This window comes from Phocoena sinus, chromosome 3 (genome assembly GCF_008692025.1).
Source record: "Phocoena sinus isolate mPhoSin1 chromosome 3, mPhoSin1.pri, whole genome shotgun sequence".
In the NCBI taxonomy this organism is placed as follows: Eukaryota; Metazoa; Chordata; class Mammalia; order Artiodactyla; family Phocoenidae; genus Phocoena; species Phocoena sinus.
This window is the reverse complement of record NC_045765.1, coordinates 80,712,239-80,729,429: the sequence shown is the minus strand read 5'-3', so window position 1 is coordinate 80,729,429 and position 17,191 is coordinate 80,712,239. Positions and strand designations below refer to the sequence as shown.

The following is a 17,191-nucleotide window of genomic DNA, read 5'->3' as shown; positions in this document are numbered from 1 at the left end:
ATTATTTTCCTTCACAAACTTGTTCCTCATCTAGTGTTAGCACTGAAATGCATCACCATCCTTGTAGCTGCCTATGACAAAAACCTGGAAGTCATTCCTGACTTCTCCTTCCTCCTCAGCCCTCGCATCTGACACTAACCCTTATGGATTATAGTTTCTAAATCCTCTCAGATACTCAGATATTTGCTGACCAAATGACTCTCACATCTATCAATTCTTCCCTAACTCCCAGGCCACCATCGTCTTTCACCTAGATTACTGTACCTAATTTACCCAATCATTATTAAGGTGTCAGAATAAATTAATTTGTAACTTCCTCTAGGATGAAAATCACCCTAACACTAGGTTAAGTGCTGTAGCACTACGTACTTGCCCTTTCATAGTACTTAACACACTTTGTGGAAAATGCTCATTTGTCTTATTTCTAGATGATAAGTTTCTTGAGGACAAGGTAGCATCTACCTAGCCCACCACCACACCCGAGGGTTCAGAACAGCCTTGGCATAATGCAGATCCTTAGTAAACAGATCCTGAACAGTGATGAGTTTTATATTATCTTCCAGGTAAAAGGGCTGGGGGAGAAAGTTAACAGCAGAGTGAAAAATGGGCTAAGAAGCAGAGGCAGGGATAAGATGAATTGTCTGGAGGGGACCCCTCCAAGTAAATACAATTCCTTTTCACTACATATTAGAATCAAGCATCTATCTTCTGATTCCCCTTTATTCACCCTTAAATATCCATTGCCGTTACAGGCACTCAAATGTTTGCTGAGGGACCCTAGAAGGACTATGCCTGGCAGTTAAATTAGCACAACTGGGATATAGTCAATTTCAATTACACTTGCTGGGTTGGAACCCCTCTTCTATCCTCTGCTTGCTCACTTTACAAAGTGACTCAAAAGGGTTCACCATAAAGGTAGCAAGAGTCTCCAACTCACCATGAAATCTGACCTAAGATGGGGAAGAAGCAACCACTCCCCTTGCCTTGCCTTTTTTTCATACAAACTGTATCTGGAAGTAGTCAAACAGTAGATAAGGAGATTTTTCTCTATACAGAAATACTACAGCTAATTCTGTAACCCCTAATGAATTAATGGAGCTAGGCATTAAGTATCAATGGCTGTTAATACCACAAAATAGAGACAACCAGACATTTTGTGCTTCCTGATGGAAGACCAAAATGCCATCTATGAAAAAGTCTTGTCCAAAAAAAAGTGGAGGGGGGGCCTTGAAACCAAATCTGATCACATCTCTAGATCTAAATACCAATTTATAGGAAATACAGAAGATAGAGGATCATGTCAAACTTCACCATGGAGATGTTATCAGCAAAATCCAGACTATGGAAAACACTAGAAAACAAACAACTTTGGTTAGTCAACAAACATAGCAAAAAACTGAGAGACAAAGAGGAAACCTATAGATTAAAAGAGGTTTCAAAGACATATTAACCAATCTCTGTGCACGAACCTTATCTGGCCCAAGTCAAATAAACAGAAAAATTATGACATTCATGAAACAACTGCAAATTTGAATACTGACTAGATATCTGATGCTACTAAGGAATTACTGTTAATTTCTTTGGCAGTGTAATAATGGCACTATAGTTAGGTATTTTAAAAAACTGTTCTTTGTCCTTTTACCCCAGGATTGCTTTAGCAATTCTGGATCTTTTTTGGTTCCATATAGATTTTAGTATTATTTGTTCTAGTTCTGTGAAAAATGTCACGGGCATTTTGATAGGAATTGCATTAAATCTTGTAGATTGCTTTGGGACTTCAGACAATACTACAAAGCTACAGTAATCAAAACAGTATGGTGTTTGCACAAAAACAGACATATAGACCAATGGAACAAAATAAAGAGCCCAGAAATAAACCCACACACCTATGGTCAATTAATCTTCGACAAAGGAGGCAAGAATACACAATGGAGAAAAGACAGTCTCTTCATCAAGTGGTGTTCAGAAAGCTGGACAGCTACATGTAAATCAAAGAAGTTAGAACACTCCATCACACCATAAACTCAAATTTGTTTAAAGACCTAAATACAAGACATGACACCATAAAACTCCTAGAAGAAGACATAGGCAAACATTCTCAGACATAAATTATAGCAATATTTTCTTAGATCAGTCTCCCAAGGCAAAAGAAATAAAAGCAAAAATAATCAAATGGGACCTAATCAAACGTAAAAGCTTTCACACAGCAAAGAAAAACCCAAAAAACCCATCAACAAAGACAACCTACGGACTGGGAGAAAATATATGCACAAATGATGCGACTGACAAAGGGTTAATATCCAAAATGTACAAACAACTCATTCAACTTAGTATCAAAAAAACAGACAACCCAATCAAAAGATGGACAGAAGACCTAAACAGACATTCCTCCAAAGAAGACATACAGATGACCAACAAGCACATGAAAAGATGATCAACATTGCTAATTATTAGAGAAATGCAAATCAAAACCACAATGAGGTATCACCTCACACCGGTCAGAATGGCCATCATTAAAAAGTCTAGAAAGAATGTGGAGAAAAGGGAGCCCCCCTACACTGTTAGTGGGAACGTTAATTGGTATGGCCACTGTGAAAAACAGTATGGAGGTTCCTTAAAAAGCTAAAAATAGAGCTACCATATGATCCAGCAATCTCACTCCTGGGCATAAATCCAGAAAAGAGGAAAACTCTAATTCGAAAAGATACATACACCCCAATGTTCACAGCAGCACTATTTACAATAGCCAAGACACGGAAACGACCCAAGTGCCCATCAACAGATGATCAGTTTAAGAAGATACAATGGAATTTTATTCAGCCACAAAAAAGAATGAAATACTGCCACCTGCAGCAACATGGATGGACCTAGAGAATATCATACTAAGTTAGGCAAGTCAGACAGAGAAAGACAAATATTATATGATATCACTTATATGGGGGAATCTAAAAAAATAATACAAATGAATCTATATACAAAACAGAAACAGACTCATAGACGCAGAAAACAAACTTATGGTTATCACAGGGGAAGGAGAAAAGGACAGATTAATGGTATGGGATTAACAGATACAAATAATCTGAAAAAAAATTACTGAATCACTTTGCTGTACAGTTGAAACTAACTAATGTAAATCAGCTATACTTCAATTTTAAAAAAAGTAATCTTAGACACAGAAAACAAACTTATGGTTACCAAAGGGGAAAGGGAAGGAGGGATGAAACAGGAGTATGGGATTAACAGATACACACCTCCACATATATAAATTAGATAAACAACAAGAATTTACTGTATAGCACAGGGAACTATATTCAATATCTTGTAATAACCTATAAGGGAAAAGAATTGGAAAAAAATATATGTATAACTGAATCACTTTGCTGTACACCTGGAACTAACAATATTGTAAATCAACCATACTTCAACTAAAAAAAAGTATTCCTTTTTTTAAAATATGTATTTGGTTGTGCCAGGTCTTCGTTGCAGCACACGGGCTCCTTAGTTGTGGCATGCGTGTGGGATCTAGTTCCCTGACCAGGGATTGAACCCAAGTCCCTCGCACTGGGAACACAGAGTCTTAACCACTGCACCACCAGGGAAGTCCCCCCAAAATGTGTTCTTATCTTTTGGAAATACACAGTGAAGTATTTATGCAAGAAATGATGTCTGGGATCTTTTCCAAAAATAAAATGAGAGGGCAAGTAGATAGGGTTCATGTAGATTACTATATTATTCTGTCTGCCTCTGTATATATTTGAAATTTTCCATAATAAAATGTTTAAAAACACATTACTAGCAGCAAAAAAGGTCCTCCTACCATTTTCTCTCTTTCCCACTCTTTGTTGAAGTTCATTACTACTTACTGGTTATATCACTGGAGATCTGGTTCTAAACATTAAACAGAAAAGCTGAGGAACAATTCATAAATGAATTACACACACAGTTATATACTAGGCAAACAGGGATCTGATCTGTATAATTTACTTTTAGCTTTCTCTTTTCATTTAACTTCTAGTAGAGATTAATCACAGGTCAAGAAACCTTATTTCTAGAAGGGATGTTAGTCATTCCTTCCAACCTACATGTATTTATTGTTGTTATCTACTATTTATCAGGGATTGTGGGGATATAAAAATGGATAAAATTGGGAAGGATCTTTGCCCTTCTGGAGCTTACAGTCTACTGAGGAAAAGAGAAATAATCACAGAAATAAACATAAAACTGCAAATGTGGTCTGCAAAGGAGAAGAACAAGCTAGGACAGCCTTTAATAACGGGATGTGAACAGTTCAAACCTCTTGAGAAAGTCATGCTTAAGCTCAGACACATATAAACCGATGTTAACTGAGTTAAGTGGGATGAGAAGAGCACTACATGGAACAGGAGCAGACGGTGCACAGGCTGCAGAGGAGAAAGCCCAGGAAAGGTGAGGTCCTGAAAGCTCAGTGCAGCAGAAGTGCTGAGAGCAAAGTGTGACATAAAGCTAACACGCTGGGAAGGAGCCAGATTATACAGGTCATAATAAAGGGTTATCTTATTCTAAGAACCAAGGGACGCCAACAAAGGATTTTTCAAAGAGGGTGATTTACTCATGTAAAGATCATTCCGGCAGAGTGGATGTGGGCAGGAAACCAGGTGAGGTAGAATGAATTTCCACAAAGTGGTAGAGATAAGGGCACCAGGACAGGAGCTTTGATAGATCATGCTACTGTGACCCTGAGAGTCAAAAAGATTATTTTCAGTTTTAATTAGTGTCAATGTTTTTTGTCTCTGGAGCAAATAATAAAACAAAGCAAATGAACAAACCCCAAGCGGCTGTCATATGGGTAGATCCTACTAAGAAAGGTTAAAAGAATCTTGGCATAACTGAATCACAGTCCCACAGATGTATACCACTCATCTTACATTAGGATCTGGGAGTAGCTGTAGCATCATTAATTTGATCTTGTAACTTTGCTATGATTTTATGGCATATTGAAGTTTTACATTTTTATATAAAACCTACTGTTCCTTTCTCTTATGGTTTCCTACCCACTTCATGATTATAAAAATTCTACCCTCATTTTCTTCTTATCTTTTAGTATTTTTAATAGTTTTCATTTTTGACATCAAATCTAATCTACTTAGAATTAATTTTGACGTAAGAAGTGTGATAGGGATTCGATCTCTTTTTTTAATGAATATCCAGCTTATTGGATAGGTGAGGCGTTAAAGTATATAATAATTGGAATACGACCCAAAGCACTAATAGTGGGTCTAATCCTAAGCAAACAATTTTTTTTTCTATCAAAAAGACAGAACTTCTTCCTACGTATGTGTAGGAACACATATTGTTCCCAAAGAATTCCCTAAACAATACACAAAGAAATAACCCAAATGTGCTATTTAAATATAATTTCCCTAATTTACCATCTATAGAGTTTTCTCCACTACAGTGCTCACCAGTAATATTAAAATGAAGTATCTTTTTGTTTTAACTCAGTAAAATGAATTTAAGTACTCAAGTATGAGACATTTTAAGCTTTAAATTTCAATGAACTAATAGAAGCAGGCTCTTTTAAAATAAATAGTATCATTAAAAGTAACCTACAGACACTAAGGGAATATTTTCTATCAACAGTAAGAAAATTTCCTTAAAATTAACTTAGTGAAATTGTATTTAAAAAAATGATTCATTTACAACATAAAATATTCATTGAAAAAATGTGGAGAATACAGAACACTCCAAAGAAAAATACTGTCATAGTAGGATGCATTCCAATAAAACTCTAATAGAAGACTGATGGCAACATAACAAGATAATAGTTCTACATTAAAAAAAAAAAATTGACGTCCATAATTTTGCTAAAGATGACAATAGTAAACATCATTAGGCTATGTTTCTACTCTGTATGAGCATTAGAATCATCTTTTTCAGTGATAGGATTTAAATTTCTAGATTTATGTAACCTTGAAGTGCAACATAAAACAAGAACTATAAGTTCTTATGGCCATTTTTTAAAAACATAAAAATGTCTTTGCAAAGAATGCCACAGAGAAAAGAGCAAACCTATTCAAATACAAGCAATAATAACTAGGTCAAATCACATATGACCAAAATGCAGCTTGGTATTTATTTTTCAAAAAAATTCTTCTCACGCAAATCACTTCAGGCTAAAACAGAGACACACAATTCAGAGCTATAAAATATACTTAGAAATTTTGAAAGCATTATTGTTAGATATAATAAAGAAAAACGACATAGAATTTTGGTACCGAATTCTTCTGGAGATATCCATTCAAGACTAAGAAAGTAGATAAGATTTATAGATCTTTCTGAGAATCATCTCACTCTGTATTCCTTTTTAAATAGTTAATTGTAAAAAAAATTAAGAAAATAATTTATTTACCTGACCACTACCCGAAGTTGCCATGTTGATTTCTGCCACTCCTTGACTTTCATTCTGTCGCTCAGCTTCATGTGAGCCGGCTTCATGCTTGCTCTGAGATGACCTCTGTTAATACGGAGTTAACATCATTACATACAAAAATGGTGTATGCTTTCTTAGCCCAGAGCTTTCCTTCGTTCTTGCTTTAAAGCTTTGAATGCCTCAATTATACAGGTTTACAAAAGCATGGAACTGCACTTTATACTTCATCAGCTCCAGCAGGGTTGACTGTCGACTATTTCGGTAAAAGGAAAGTGAAGTGTGTCCCTCGAGCATTAGAGCCACACAAGACAAAGGATTTTCTGAGACTCACAGAAACACCATCCTCCACCAGCTGTGCTCACATCACTATCAGGGATATAACCCAACTAGAACAAATAACTGTCTTTTCCGCAAGGTCACATGGCTCTGGCGTTTACTAGAGCTGCAAATGTAAGTTAAACTATTAACCTAAGCTTAGAAACACCTTCTGTATAACTATGTTTATACACAGAATATATAAATACATCTTCTGCTAATAAAAGTCATATGAAACCAACAGATAAATTCTTAAGATTCTGATCTGAAAAAAACCAAAAACCTTTGCTAATGTAGCCACCATCTGCTATGTAAAATGAAAGTGACAGATTATATCCAGTAAAAGCAGTCATTTCAAGAGAGATTATATCCAGTATAAAGCAGTCACTTTGAAAAAAATATCACTGCAGAATCAAAGAAATAAAATAATTTTTCCATTACCTTTTATAGAAACAATCACAAATGTGCCTGCCCTAGGAAAATGATAACCAAAAATAAAAATTACACTTTAAGAAATTTGACATAATAGTGGAAAACTGTATTGCAAAATGGCTTCCGCTAAAATTTCTTTAAACATAAAGCTTTCCTAGACCATTTAAGATGTGACTTAATAATTTACCAATATTTCCATCAATAAACTAGTGTAAGTTATATATAGGCAAAAGAGAGGTAGTCTCAGTAATTCAGAAACAGAAGAAAAAATATCACCATGGGAAAATTACACTACGAAACTCAACAAAATCAACAAAAGTAGAGAATACAAAATCAATCTAGAGACAAAATGAATCAAAAACCACTAAATCGGGCTTCCCTGGTGGCACAGTGGTTGAGAGTCCGCCTGCCAATGCAGGGGACACAGGTTTGTGCTCCGGTCTGGGAAGATCCCACATGCCGCGGAGCAGCTAGGCCCGTGAGCCATGGCCGCTGAGCCTGCGTGTCCGGAGCCTGTGCTCCACAACGGAAGAGGCCACAACAGTGAGAGGCCCGCGTACCGCAAAACAAAACAAAACAAAACAAAACCCACTAAATCCACCAAGATTTGACACTAACATAATTGAAGACGTCAATATAAGAGTACTGAGTATCTGCCATGTTGGTTACTTTCACTAGCTGCTGGGGAATACAGCATTGGCAAAACCAGACACTGCTCAACGCACTCTTCAAGCTTCAGTCTAGTCAAGGATACTATCAAATAATGAGAGAAATGACAATAGAGTTAAAACTTTGACAAGTACTCTGAGGAAGGGTACAGGGCGCTGTAAGGATATACACCAGAGGGATGCCATACGTTGTGGGGACTTGGGGGGAAGAGCTCCCTTAGGAAGCGTTGTCTGAACTGACATCTAAATACAAACAGGAGTTCTAGGAAATGGGATGGGGATAGAAGGTGAAGGTTTTAGGTAAACAGAAGACCATATGCAAAGAACCTGGGCTGGGAGGAAACATGGCTTGCTCTAGAACATCAAAGAACTACAGTGTGAAGAGTAGAACAGAAAGATGATAAAAACAAAAACAAAAAACTTACTGATTTTACTGAATTTAGTGTGATTCTCAGATGGCACTCTTGCCCTCACATAACTAATACCAGTAATACTAATGGGAAAAGGTGCATGTATTTTGATTTTTTAAAGTCAAATTTAAAATGGTCTAAGTAGGTAGGAAAGAGAAGAGACAAGTTTGGAGACTATGTATTAAAGTAGGTATTAGATAATGGTACTTTACACCTAGGGAAGCAGTGATGGAGATAAAGGCAGTGGAGACAGAGGTAAATCTGAAAGACTGCATGATAGATTGGATATGGTGAGTGGAGGAAGAGGTCTGCTGTCAAGAATTACTCCTGTGTTCCTTAGCTCACACGACTGAATAATGATGGTACCATTCACAGAGATAGGTAATACTAAAGGAGAATGAGGGTATTTTGGAGGATGTGGGGCTCATAAGGAGGACTTAGGAGGAGAAGATCATTAATTATGCTTTGGATATGTTGGATTTAAAGTGCCTTTAAGACAACTAAGTAGAGATGCAGAGCAGGTACACAGATTTAGGAGTCTGGAGCTCAGGGCTAGAAAAATGAATTTGAGAGCCAAAAGCATATAGCTGGTGAGTGAAGCCCTAAGTATAAATAAGATGGTCTCAGGGAGGGAGAGAAAATAAAGAGAAAAGAGAAATTTGTCTTAAGGAATGCGTATGAACCAAAAAAGATGCCAAGAGTGTAATATTTCAAGCAACAGTGTTCAGTATTGTGGAAAATATCAAGATGAAGACTGAAAACGTCAATTTAATTGGCAATATGGAAGTTATCAATGATCCATTTCAGTGAAACTATGAGAATAGAGACTAGACTGGTGTGTGTGAATGGTGGGGAGGAAATACAGACTTGGAGTCTAGAAACACCTTTGGAGTGAAGATTAGGAAAAGACAATGAGGACGAGAAGGGGACAGATGAAGAACAGTTGCAGGGAGAGGTGGAATTGAGGAAGGTTCATTTTCTATTTTTAAAGATAAGACTTGAGCATGTTTAAATTCCAATGAAAAGATGCTACAGAAGAGAAAGAAGATAAATATGTGAGAGAAACAAGGTAAGAGTACAAAGTTCCTGAGAAGGCAGGAACTGAAAATCCAAAGCACAGGAAGGAAGGCAGAATGCTTCCTGGTAGGAAGGAGAGAGAGCTCTGACGATAGCTACTGTTTTCTCTGTGAAGGAGGAGATGAAATTATTAGAAGGACGAAGATTAGTAGACATCAGAAATAGTCATTTCCAGTAGAGAGAGAAGGGCGGATCCAGAGAAACACAGTAGGCCTGCAGGACTGCCAGGCCCAACTGATGATGGTGATAATGATGAAAATAATGAAGTTAAAAAAAAATCTAATGTTTGTTATGCACTGATCACTTGGCATCTATTGATTTATTTAATCCTTACATCAACTCTATGAAGCACATACTATTATTATCCCCATTTTACAGATGAAGAAACTGAGGAGGCACAGATGATAAGTAGCTGGCTTTAGGTCACATACCTAGTAAATGGCAGAGCCAGAGCTGGGATCACAACCCAAGCAGTCTGACTCTAGAGCACAAAGTAATATTTAACACTTACTATCTTTAATTTTCTTTACTTATTTACTTCCCTTTATTCTTTCATTGATCCTAGGCTACAGGCCTGTCTGTGTTCTTTGATCACCATCTAAAATTACTGCTAACACTGAGAACAAAGAGATTGTTTCTGATTCCTTTGAAAGAATAATCCTATCTAGTTTCCTTATTCCCATAGTTGCTGGACACCTTCCCCAGTTTTCTATCCTAGGACTAAAAAAATTAAAAAAACAAACAAAACAATTTTGTTGAGGTATTTACATATCTCAAAATTGGCCCACTTTAAGTGTACGGCTCAATGATTTTTAATAAACTTACCAAGCATCACAATACTCCAGTTTTAGAACATTTTCATCACTCTAAAAAGATCCCTTGTGTTCTAAAAGAACCCTTTATAGTTAATCCCAATTCCCACCCACAGCCTCAGGTAACTATAAATCTACTTTGTCTTTATGAATTTGTCTTTTCTGTACATTAATTATAAGCAGAATATGTGGACTTATGTGTCTAGCTACTTTTATTTAGTAAAATGTTTTTGAGGTTCATCTCTGTTAGAGTATGTGTCATCAATTTGTTCTTTTTTATTGCCAAACAGTATTCCATTGTAAGGGTATACCATATTTTGTTTATTAATTCACCAATTGATACACATTTGCATTTTTCTACTTTTGGGCTATTGTGAATAATACTGCCATGAACATTCAAGTGAAAGTCTCTGTGTGGACATGTTTCCATTTCTCTTAGATAGATACCTAGAAGTGGAATTGCTGTGTCATACGATAATTGTACGTTTAATACTTCAGGTGACTGCCACACTTTTCAAGTGGCCAAACCATTTTAGATTCTCAGCAGCAATGTATGACGGCTTCTATTTATCCATAACTCTGCCAATGCTTACTGTTTTCTTTATGATTACAGCCACCCTAATGAGTGTGAAGTGGTATCTCATTGTGGTTTTAACTTGCATTTCCCTAGTGACTAATGATGTTGAGCATATTTTCATGTGTTTATTAGCCATTCCTATATATTTTTCTGGTGAAACGTGTATTCAAATCTTTTGCTCATTTGTAAGTGTGGTTGTCTCCTTATTAATGGATTGTAAGAGTACTCTGCATGGGATTTTAATAAATATTTCTCATTGGCTATTTTCTAGAGATTGTTAAACCATGCCATAATTTACCTCACAGTTTGCACCCTTCTGAGCAACCCCCACTCCCAAATGTACGAGTTTGCCAGTAAACAACCTGTCTGAAATGATACATAAGAAAGTGGCAGCACTGGTTGCCTCACATATCCTTTTGGAACTTTTGAGATTTGAATCATGTGTAATAATTACATCATCTGAATTATGTTCCACATCTAGACCCTAACCCAGAGTTGTCAGCAGGCAGGGCAAAGACAGTGTTATAAGATGCTTCAGGGGCTTCCCTGGTGGCGCAGTGGTAGAAAGTCCACCTGCTGATGCAGGGGACGTGGGTTTGTGCCCCGGTCCGGGAGGATCCCACATGCCACGGAGCGGCTAGGCCCGTGAGCCATGGCCACTGAGTCTGCGCGTCCGGAGCCTGTGCTCCACAACGGGAGAAGCCACAACAGTGAGAGGCCCCCATACTGAAAAAAAATAAAATAAAATAAGATGCTTGACGGTAGAGAAATTATTTAGCAGACATCTTTTCTTTTCTTGTCTACACTGTATGTGACCTAATTTATGTGTATCTGATTCCCAGTTTTCTCTATCTTCAAGCTTCTCTCTCTGATCTATATTAGAAAAATGATAATAATGGAATAAAGAAACATGAAACAGCAAAATTAGAGTTTTCTTTCTCGAATAAGACATAGCACCTTCTTTTAGTTTTCATTCACTGAATAAATGTAAACATTTTAGACTATAAATGATATGACCATTATTATAACAAAAAGAAACAAGAATTAGATTAGGTCACAGTGGTAGACAGTCAGCCCCAAATCCAATGATCTAAATAAAAATTTGAATACAAAAAACACAAACAAGCCCCCAACCTGCAATAACCTTATAATTGTGCTGGAAAATGAGAATTGTTATTAACAAATGACAATTTTTTAAAGGAATTTTCAGAGGCCAGAAAGTTGGTAAAATTTGGAAATATACAGACAGGGAATATGTTACACCAAGCAAATGATGACAGAAAGAAGACCAGTGCAGTAATACTAATAGCAAACAAAATAAAATTCAAGGTGAAGAGCATTAAATGGAATTAAGGAGGGCTATTTCATACACATAAAGGAGTCAATCAAATAGAAAAAATGTGAATATTGATTTAGAAATAGCAAAAAAAAACCCTGCTGATGCAGCCAAATAGCAATAATCAGAATATAAGAAACATGTGGGGGGCTTCCCTGGTGACGCAGTGGTTGAGAGTCTGCCTGCCAATGCAGGGGTCATGGGTTCGTGCCCCGGTCCAGGAGGATCCCACATGCTGCGGAGGGGCTGGGCCCGTGAGCTATGGCCACTGAGCCTGTGCGCCCGGAGCCTGTGCTCTACAACAGGAGAGGCCACAGCTGTGAGAGGCTCACGTACTGCAAAAAAAAAAAAAAAAAAAAAAAAAAAAAGAAAAAAAAAGAAAGATGGTGGGAATAAAAACTAACTATAATTAAATAAGCTAGAAAGAAGCAAAAACTCAAAGCATAAAACATCAAAAAAGAAATTACAGGGTTTCTCTGGTGGCACAGTGGTAAAGAATCCGCCTGTCAACACAGGGGACAGGGGTTCAAGTCCTGATCCGGGAAGATCCCACATGCCACAGAACTAAGCCCACAAGCCACAACTACTGAGCCTGCACTCTAGAGCTTGCGAGCCACAACTACTGAAGCCCGTGCACCTAGAACCCGTGTTCCACAACAAGAGAAGCCACTGCAATGAGAAGCTGATGCACCACAACAAAGAGTAGCTCCTGCTCGCCGCAGCTAGAGAAAGCCTGCATGCAGCAACGAAGACCCAATGCAGCCAAAAATGAATAAATAAATAAATTAAAGAAAAACACAGTGCTGCTCAATAAAAACAAAAGCTGTCTCTTTAGAAACAATTTAAAAAATAGAGTGTAGTTAAGTTCGATCAAGGAAAAAATAAACACAGCTGCACAAGCCTCTTAGATAGCCTCAACCACCAGAGGCCAGACAGCAGAAGCAAGAAGAACTACAATTCTGCAGCCTGTGGAACAAAAACCACATCCACAGAAAGATAGACAAGATGACAAGGCAGAGGGCTATGTACCAGATGAAGGAACAAGATAAAACCCCAGAAAAACAACTAAATGAAGTGGAGATAGGCAACCTTCCAGAAAAAGAATTCAGAATGATGATAGTGAAGATGATCCAGGACCTTGGAAAAAGAATGGAGGCAAAAGTTGAGAAGATGCCAGAAATGTTTAACAAAGATTTAAAAGAATTAAAGAACAAACAAACAGAGATGAACAATACAATAACTGAAATGAAAAATACACTAGAAGGAATCAATAGCAGAATAACTGAGGCAGAAAAGCAGATAAGGGACCTGGAAGACAGAATGGTGGAATTCACTGCTGCAGAACACAATAAAGAAAAAAGAATGAAAAGAAATGAAGACAGCCTAAGAGACCTCTGGGACAACATTAAACATACCAACATTAGCATTGTAGGGGTCCCAGAAGAAGAGAGAGAGAAAGGACCTGAAAAAATATTTAAAGAGATCATAGTCGAAAACTTCCCTAATATGGGAAAGGAAATAGCCACCCAAGTCCAGGAAGTGCAGAGAGTCCCATATAGGATAAACCCAAGGAGAAACATGCCGAGACACATAGTAATCAAATTGGCAAAAATTAAAGACAAAGAAAAATTACTGAAAGCAGCAAGGGAACAACAACAAATAACATACAAGGGAACTCCCATAAGGTTAACAGCTGATTTCTCAGCAGAAACTCTACAAGCCAGAAGGGAGTGGCATGATATACTTAAAGTGATGAAAGGGAAGAACCTAAAACAAAGGTTACTCTACCCAGCAAGGATCTCATTCAGACTTGATGGAGAAATCAAAAGCTTTACAGGCAAGCAAAAGCTAAGAATTCAGCACCACCAAACCAGCTCTACAACAAATGCTAAAGGAACTTCTCTAAGTGGGAAACACAAGAGAAGAAAAGGACCTACAAAACCAAACCCAAAACAGTTAAGAAAATGGTCATAGGAACATACGTATCAATAATTACCTTAAACATGAATGGATTAAATGCTCCAACCAAAAGACAGGCTCGCTGAATGGATACAAAAACAAAACCCATATATATGCTGTCTACAAGGGACCCACTTCAGACCTAGGACACATACTGATGGCAAGTGAGGGGCTGGAAAAAGATTCCATGCAAATGGAAATCAAAAGAAAGCTGGAGTAGCTATACTCATATCAGATAAAATAGACTTTAAAATAAAGAATGTTACAAGAGACAAGGAGGGACACTACATAATGATCAAGGGATCAATCCAAGAAGAAGATATAACAATTATGAATATATATGCACCCAACATAGGAGCACCTCAATACATAAGGCAACTGCTAACAGCTATAAAAGAGGAAATCGACAGTAACACAACAATAGTGGGGGACTTTTAACACCTCATCTACAATGATGGACAGATCATCCAAACAGAAAATTAATAAGGAAACATGAGCTTTAACTGACACAATAGACCAGATAGATTTAATTGATATTTATAGGACATTCCATCCAAAAACAGCAGATTACACTTTCTTCCCAAGTGCGCACAGAACATTCTTGGGTCACGAATTAAGCCTCAGTAAATTTAAGAAAATTAAAATCATATCAAGCATCTTTTCTGACCACAACACGATGAGATTAGAAATCAATTACAGGGAAAAAAACGTAAAAAAACAAACACATGGAGGCTAAACAATACATTACTAAATAACCAAGAGATCACTGCAGAAATCAAAGAGGAAATCAAAAAATACCTAGAGACAAATGACAATGAAAACACGATGATCCAAAACCTATGGGATGCAGCAAAAGCAGTTCTAAGAGGGAAGTTTACAGCTATACAAGCCTACCTCAAGAAACAAGGAAAATCTGAAATATACAATCTAACCTTACACCTAAAGGAACTAGAGAAAGAAGAACAAACAAAACCCAAAGTTAGTAGAAGGAAAGAAACCATAAAGATCAGAGCAGAAATAAATGAAATAGAAACAAAGAAAACAATAGCAAAGATCAATAAAACTAAAAGCTGGTTCTTTGAGAAGATAAACAAAATTGATAAACCATTAGCCAGACTCATCAAGAAAAAGAGGGAGAGGACTCAAATCAATAAAATTAGAAATGAAAAAGGAGAAGTTACAACAGACACCACAGAAATACAAAGCATCCTAAGAGACTACTGCAGACAACTCTATGCCAATAAAATGGAAAACCTGGAAGAAATGGACAAATTCTTAGAAAGGTATAACCTTCCAAGACTGAACCAGAAAGAAGTAGAAAATATGAACAGACCAATCACAAGTAATGAAATTGAAACTGTGACTAGAAAGCTTCCAACAAACAAAAGTCTAATACCAGATGGCTTCACAGGTGAATTCTATCAAACATTTAGAGAATAGCTAACACCCATCCTTCTCAAACTCTTCCAAAAGATTGCAGAGGAAGGAACACTCCCAAACTCATTCTATGAGGCCACCATCACGCTGATACCAAAACCAGACAAAGATACTACAAAAAAAGAAAATTACAGACTAATATCACTGATGAATATAGATGCAAAAATCCTCAACAAAATACTAGCAAACAGAATCCAACAACACATTAAAAAGATCATACACCACGATCAAGTGGATCAAAGGGATTTATCCCAGGGATGCAAGGATTCTTCAATATATGCAAATCAATCAATGTGATAAACCATGTTAACAAATTGAAGGAGAAAAACCATATCATCTCAATAGATGCAGAAAAAGCTTCTGACAAAATTCAACACCCATTTATGATAAAAACTCTCCAGAAAGTTGGCATAGAGGGAACCTACCTCAACATAATGAAGGCCGTATAAGACAAACCCACAGCCAACATCGTTCTCAATGGTGAAAAACTGAAAGCATTTCCTCTAAGATCAGGAACAAGACAAGGATGTCCACTCTCACCACTATTATTCAACATAGTTTTAGAAGTCCTAGCCACGGCAATCAGAGAAGAAAAATAAAAGGAATACAAATTGGAAAAGAATTAAAGCTGTCACTGTTTGCAGATGACGTGATACTATACATAAAGAATCTTAAAGATGCTACCAGAAAACTACTAGAGCTAATCAATGAATTTGGTAAAGCTGCAGGATACAAAATTAATGCACAGAAATCTCTTGCATTCCTATACACTAATGATGAAAAATCTGAAAGAGAAATGAAGGAAACACTCTCATTTACCATTGAAACAAAAAGAAGAAAATACCTAGGAATAAACCTACCTAGGGAGACAAAAGACCTATATGCAGAAAACTATAAGACACTGATGAAAGAAATTAAAGATGATACAAACGGAGAGATATACCATGTTCCTGGATTAGAAGAATCAATATTGTGAGAATGACTATACTACCCAAAGCAATCTACAGATTCAATGCAATCCCTATCAAATTACCGATGGCACTTTTTACAAAATGAGAACAAAAAAATCTTAAAATTTTTATGAAGACACAAAAGACCCCGAATAGCCAAAGCAGTCTTGAGGGAAAAAAATGGAGCTGGAGGAATCAGACTCCCTGACTTCAGACTATACTACAAAGCTACAGTAATCAAGACAATATGGTACTGGCACAAAAACAGAAATATAGATCAATGGAACAACATAGAAAATGCAGAGATAAACCCATGCACCTATGGTACATTAATCTATGGCAAAGGAGGCAAGGATATACAATGGAGAAAAGACAGTCTCTTCAATAAGTGGTGCTGGGAAAACCGGACAGCTACATGTAAAAGAATAAAATTAGAACTCTCCCTAACACCATACACAAAAATAAACTCAAAATGGATTAGAGACCTAAATGTAAGACCGGACCCTATAAAACTCTTAGAGGAAAACATAGGAAGAACACTCTTTGACATAAATCACAGCAAGATTTTTTTTTTTTTTTTTTTGCGGTACGCAAGCATGTGGGATCTTCCTGGACCGGGGCACGAACCCATGTCCCCTGCATCGGCAGGCGGACGCTCAGTCACTGCGCCACCAGGGAAGCCCCCACAGCAAGATTTTTTTTGATCCACTTCCTAGAGTAATGGAAATAAAAATAAACAAATGGGACCTAATGAAACTCAAAACCTTTTGCACAGCAAAGGAAACCATAAACAAGACAAAAAGACAACC

The 17,191-nt window shown here is 37.0% G+C and overlaps 1 protein-coding gene across 11 annotated transcripts in view; it reads right to left on the bottom strand.

Moving 5' to 3' along the window:
* The window catches only part of APC (APC regulator of WNT signaling pathway), a 148,779-nt gene that overhangs the window by 33,588 nt on the left and 98,000 nt on the right, over positions 1 to 17,191 (bottom strand). For all 11 annotated transcript variants that reach the window (XM_032625539.1, XM_032625538.1, XM_032625543.1 and 8 more), the window contains one exon: positions 6,389 to 6,493. In XM_032625539.1, coding sequence (XP_032481430.1) covers positions 6,389 to 6,493 — 105 coding nt within the window. The remainder of the gene's footprint in view (positions 1 to 6,388; positions 6,494 to 17,191) is intronic.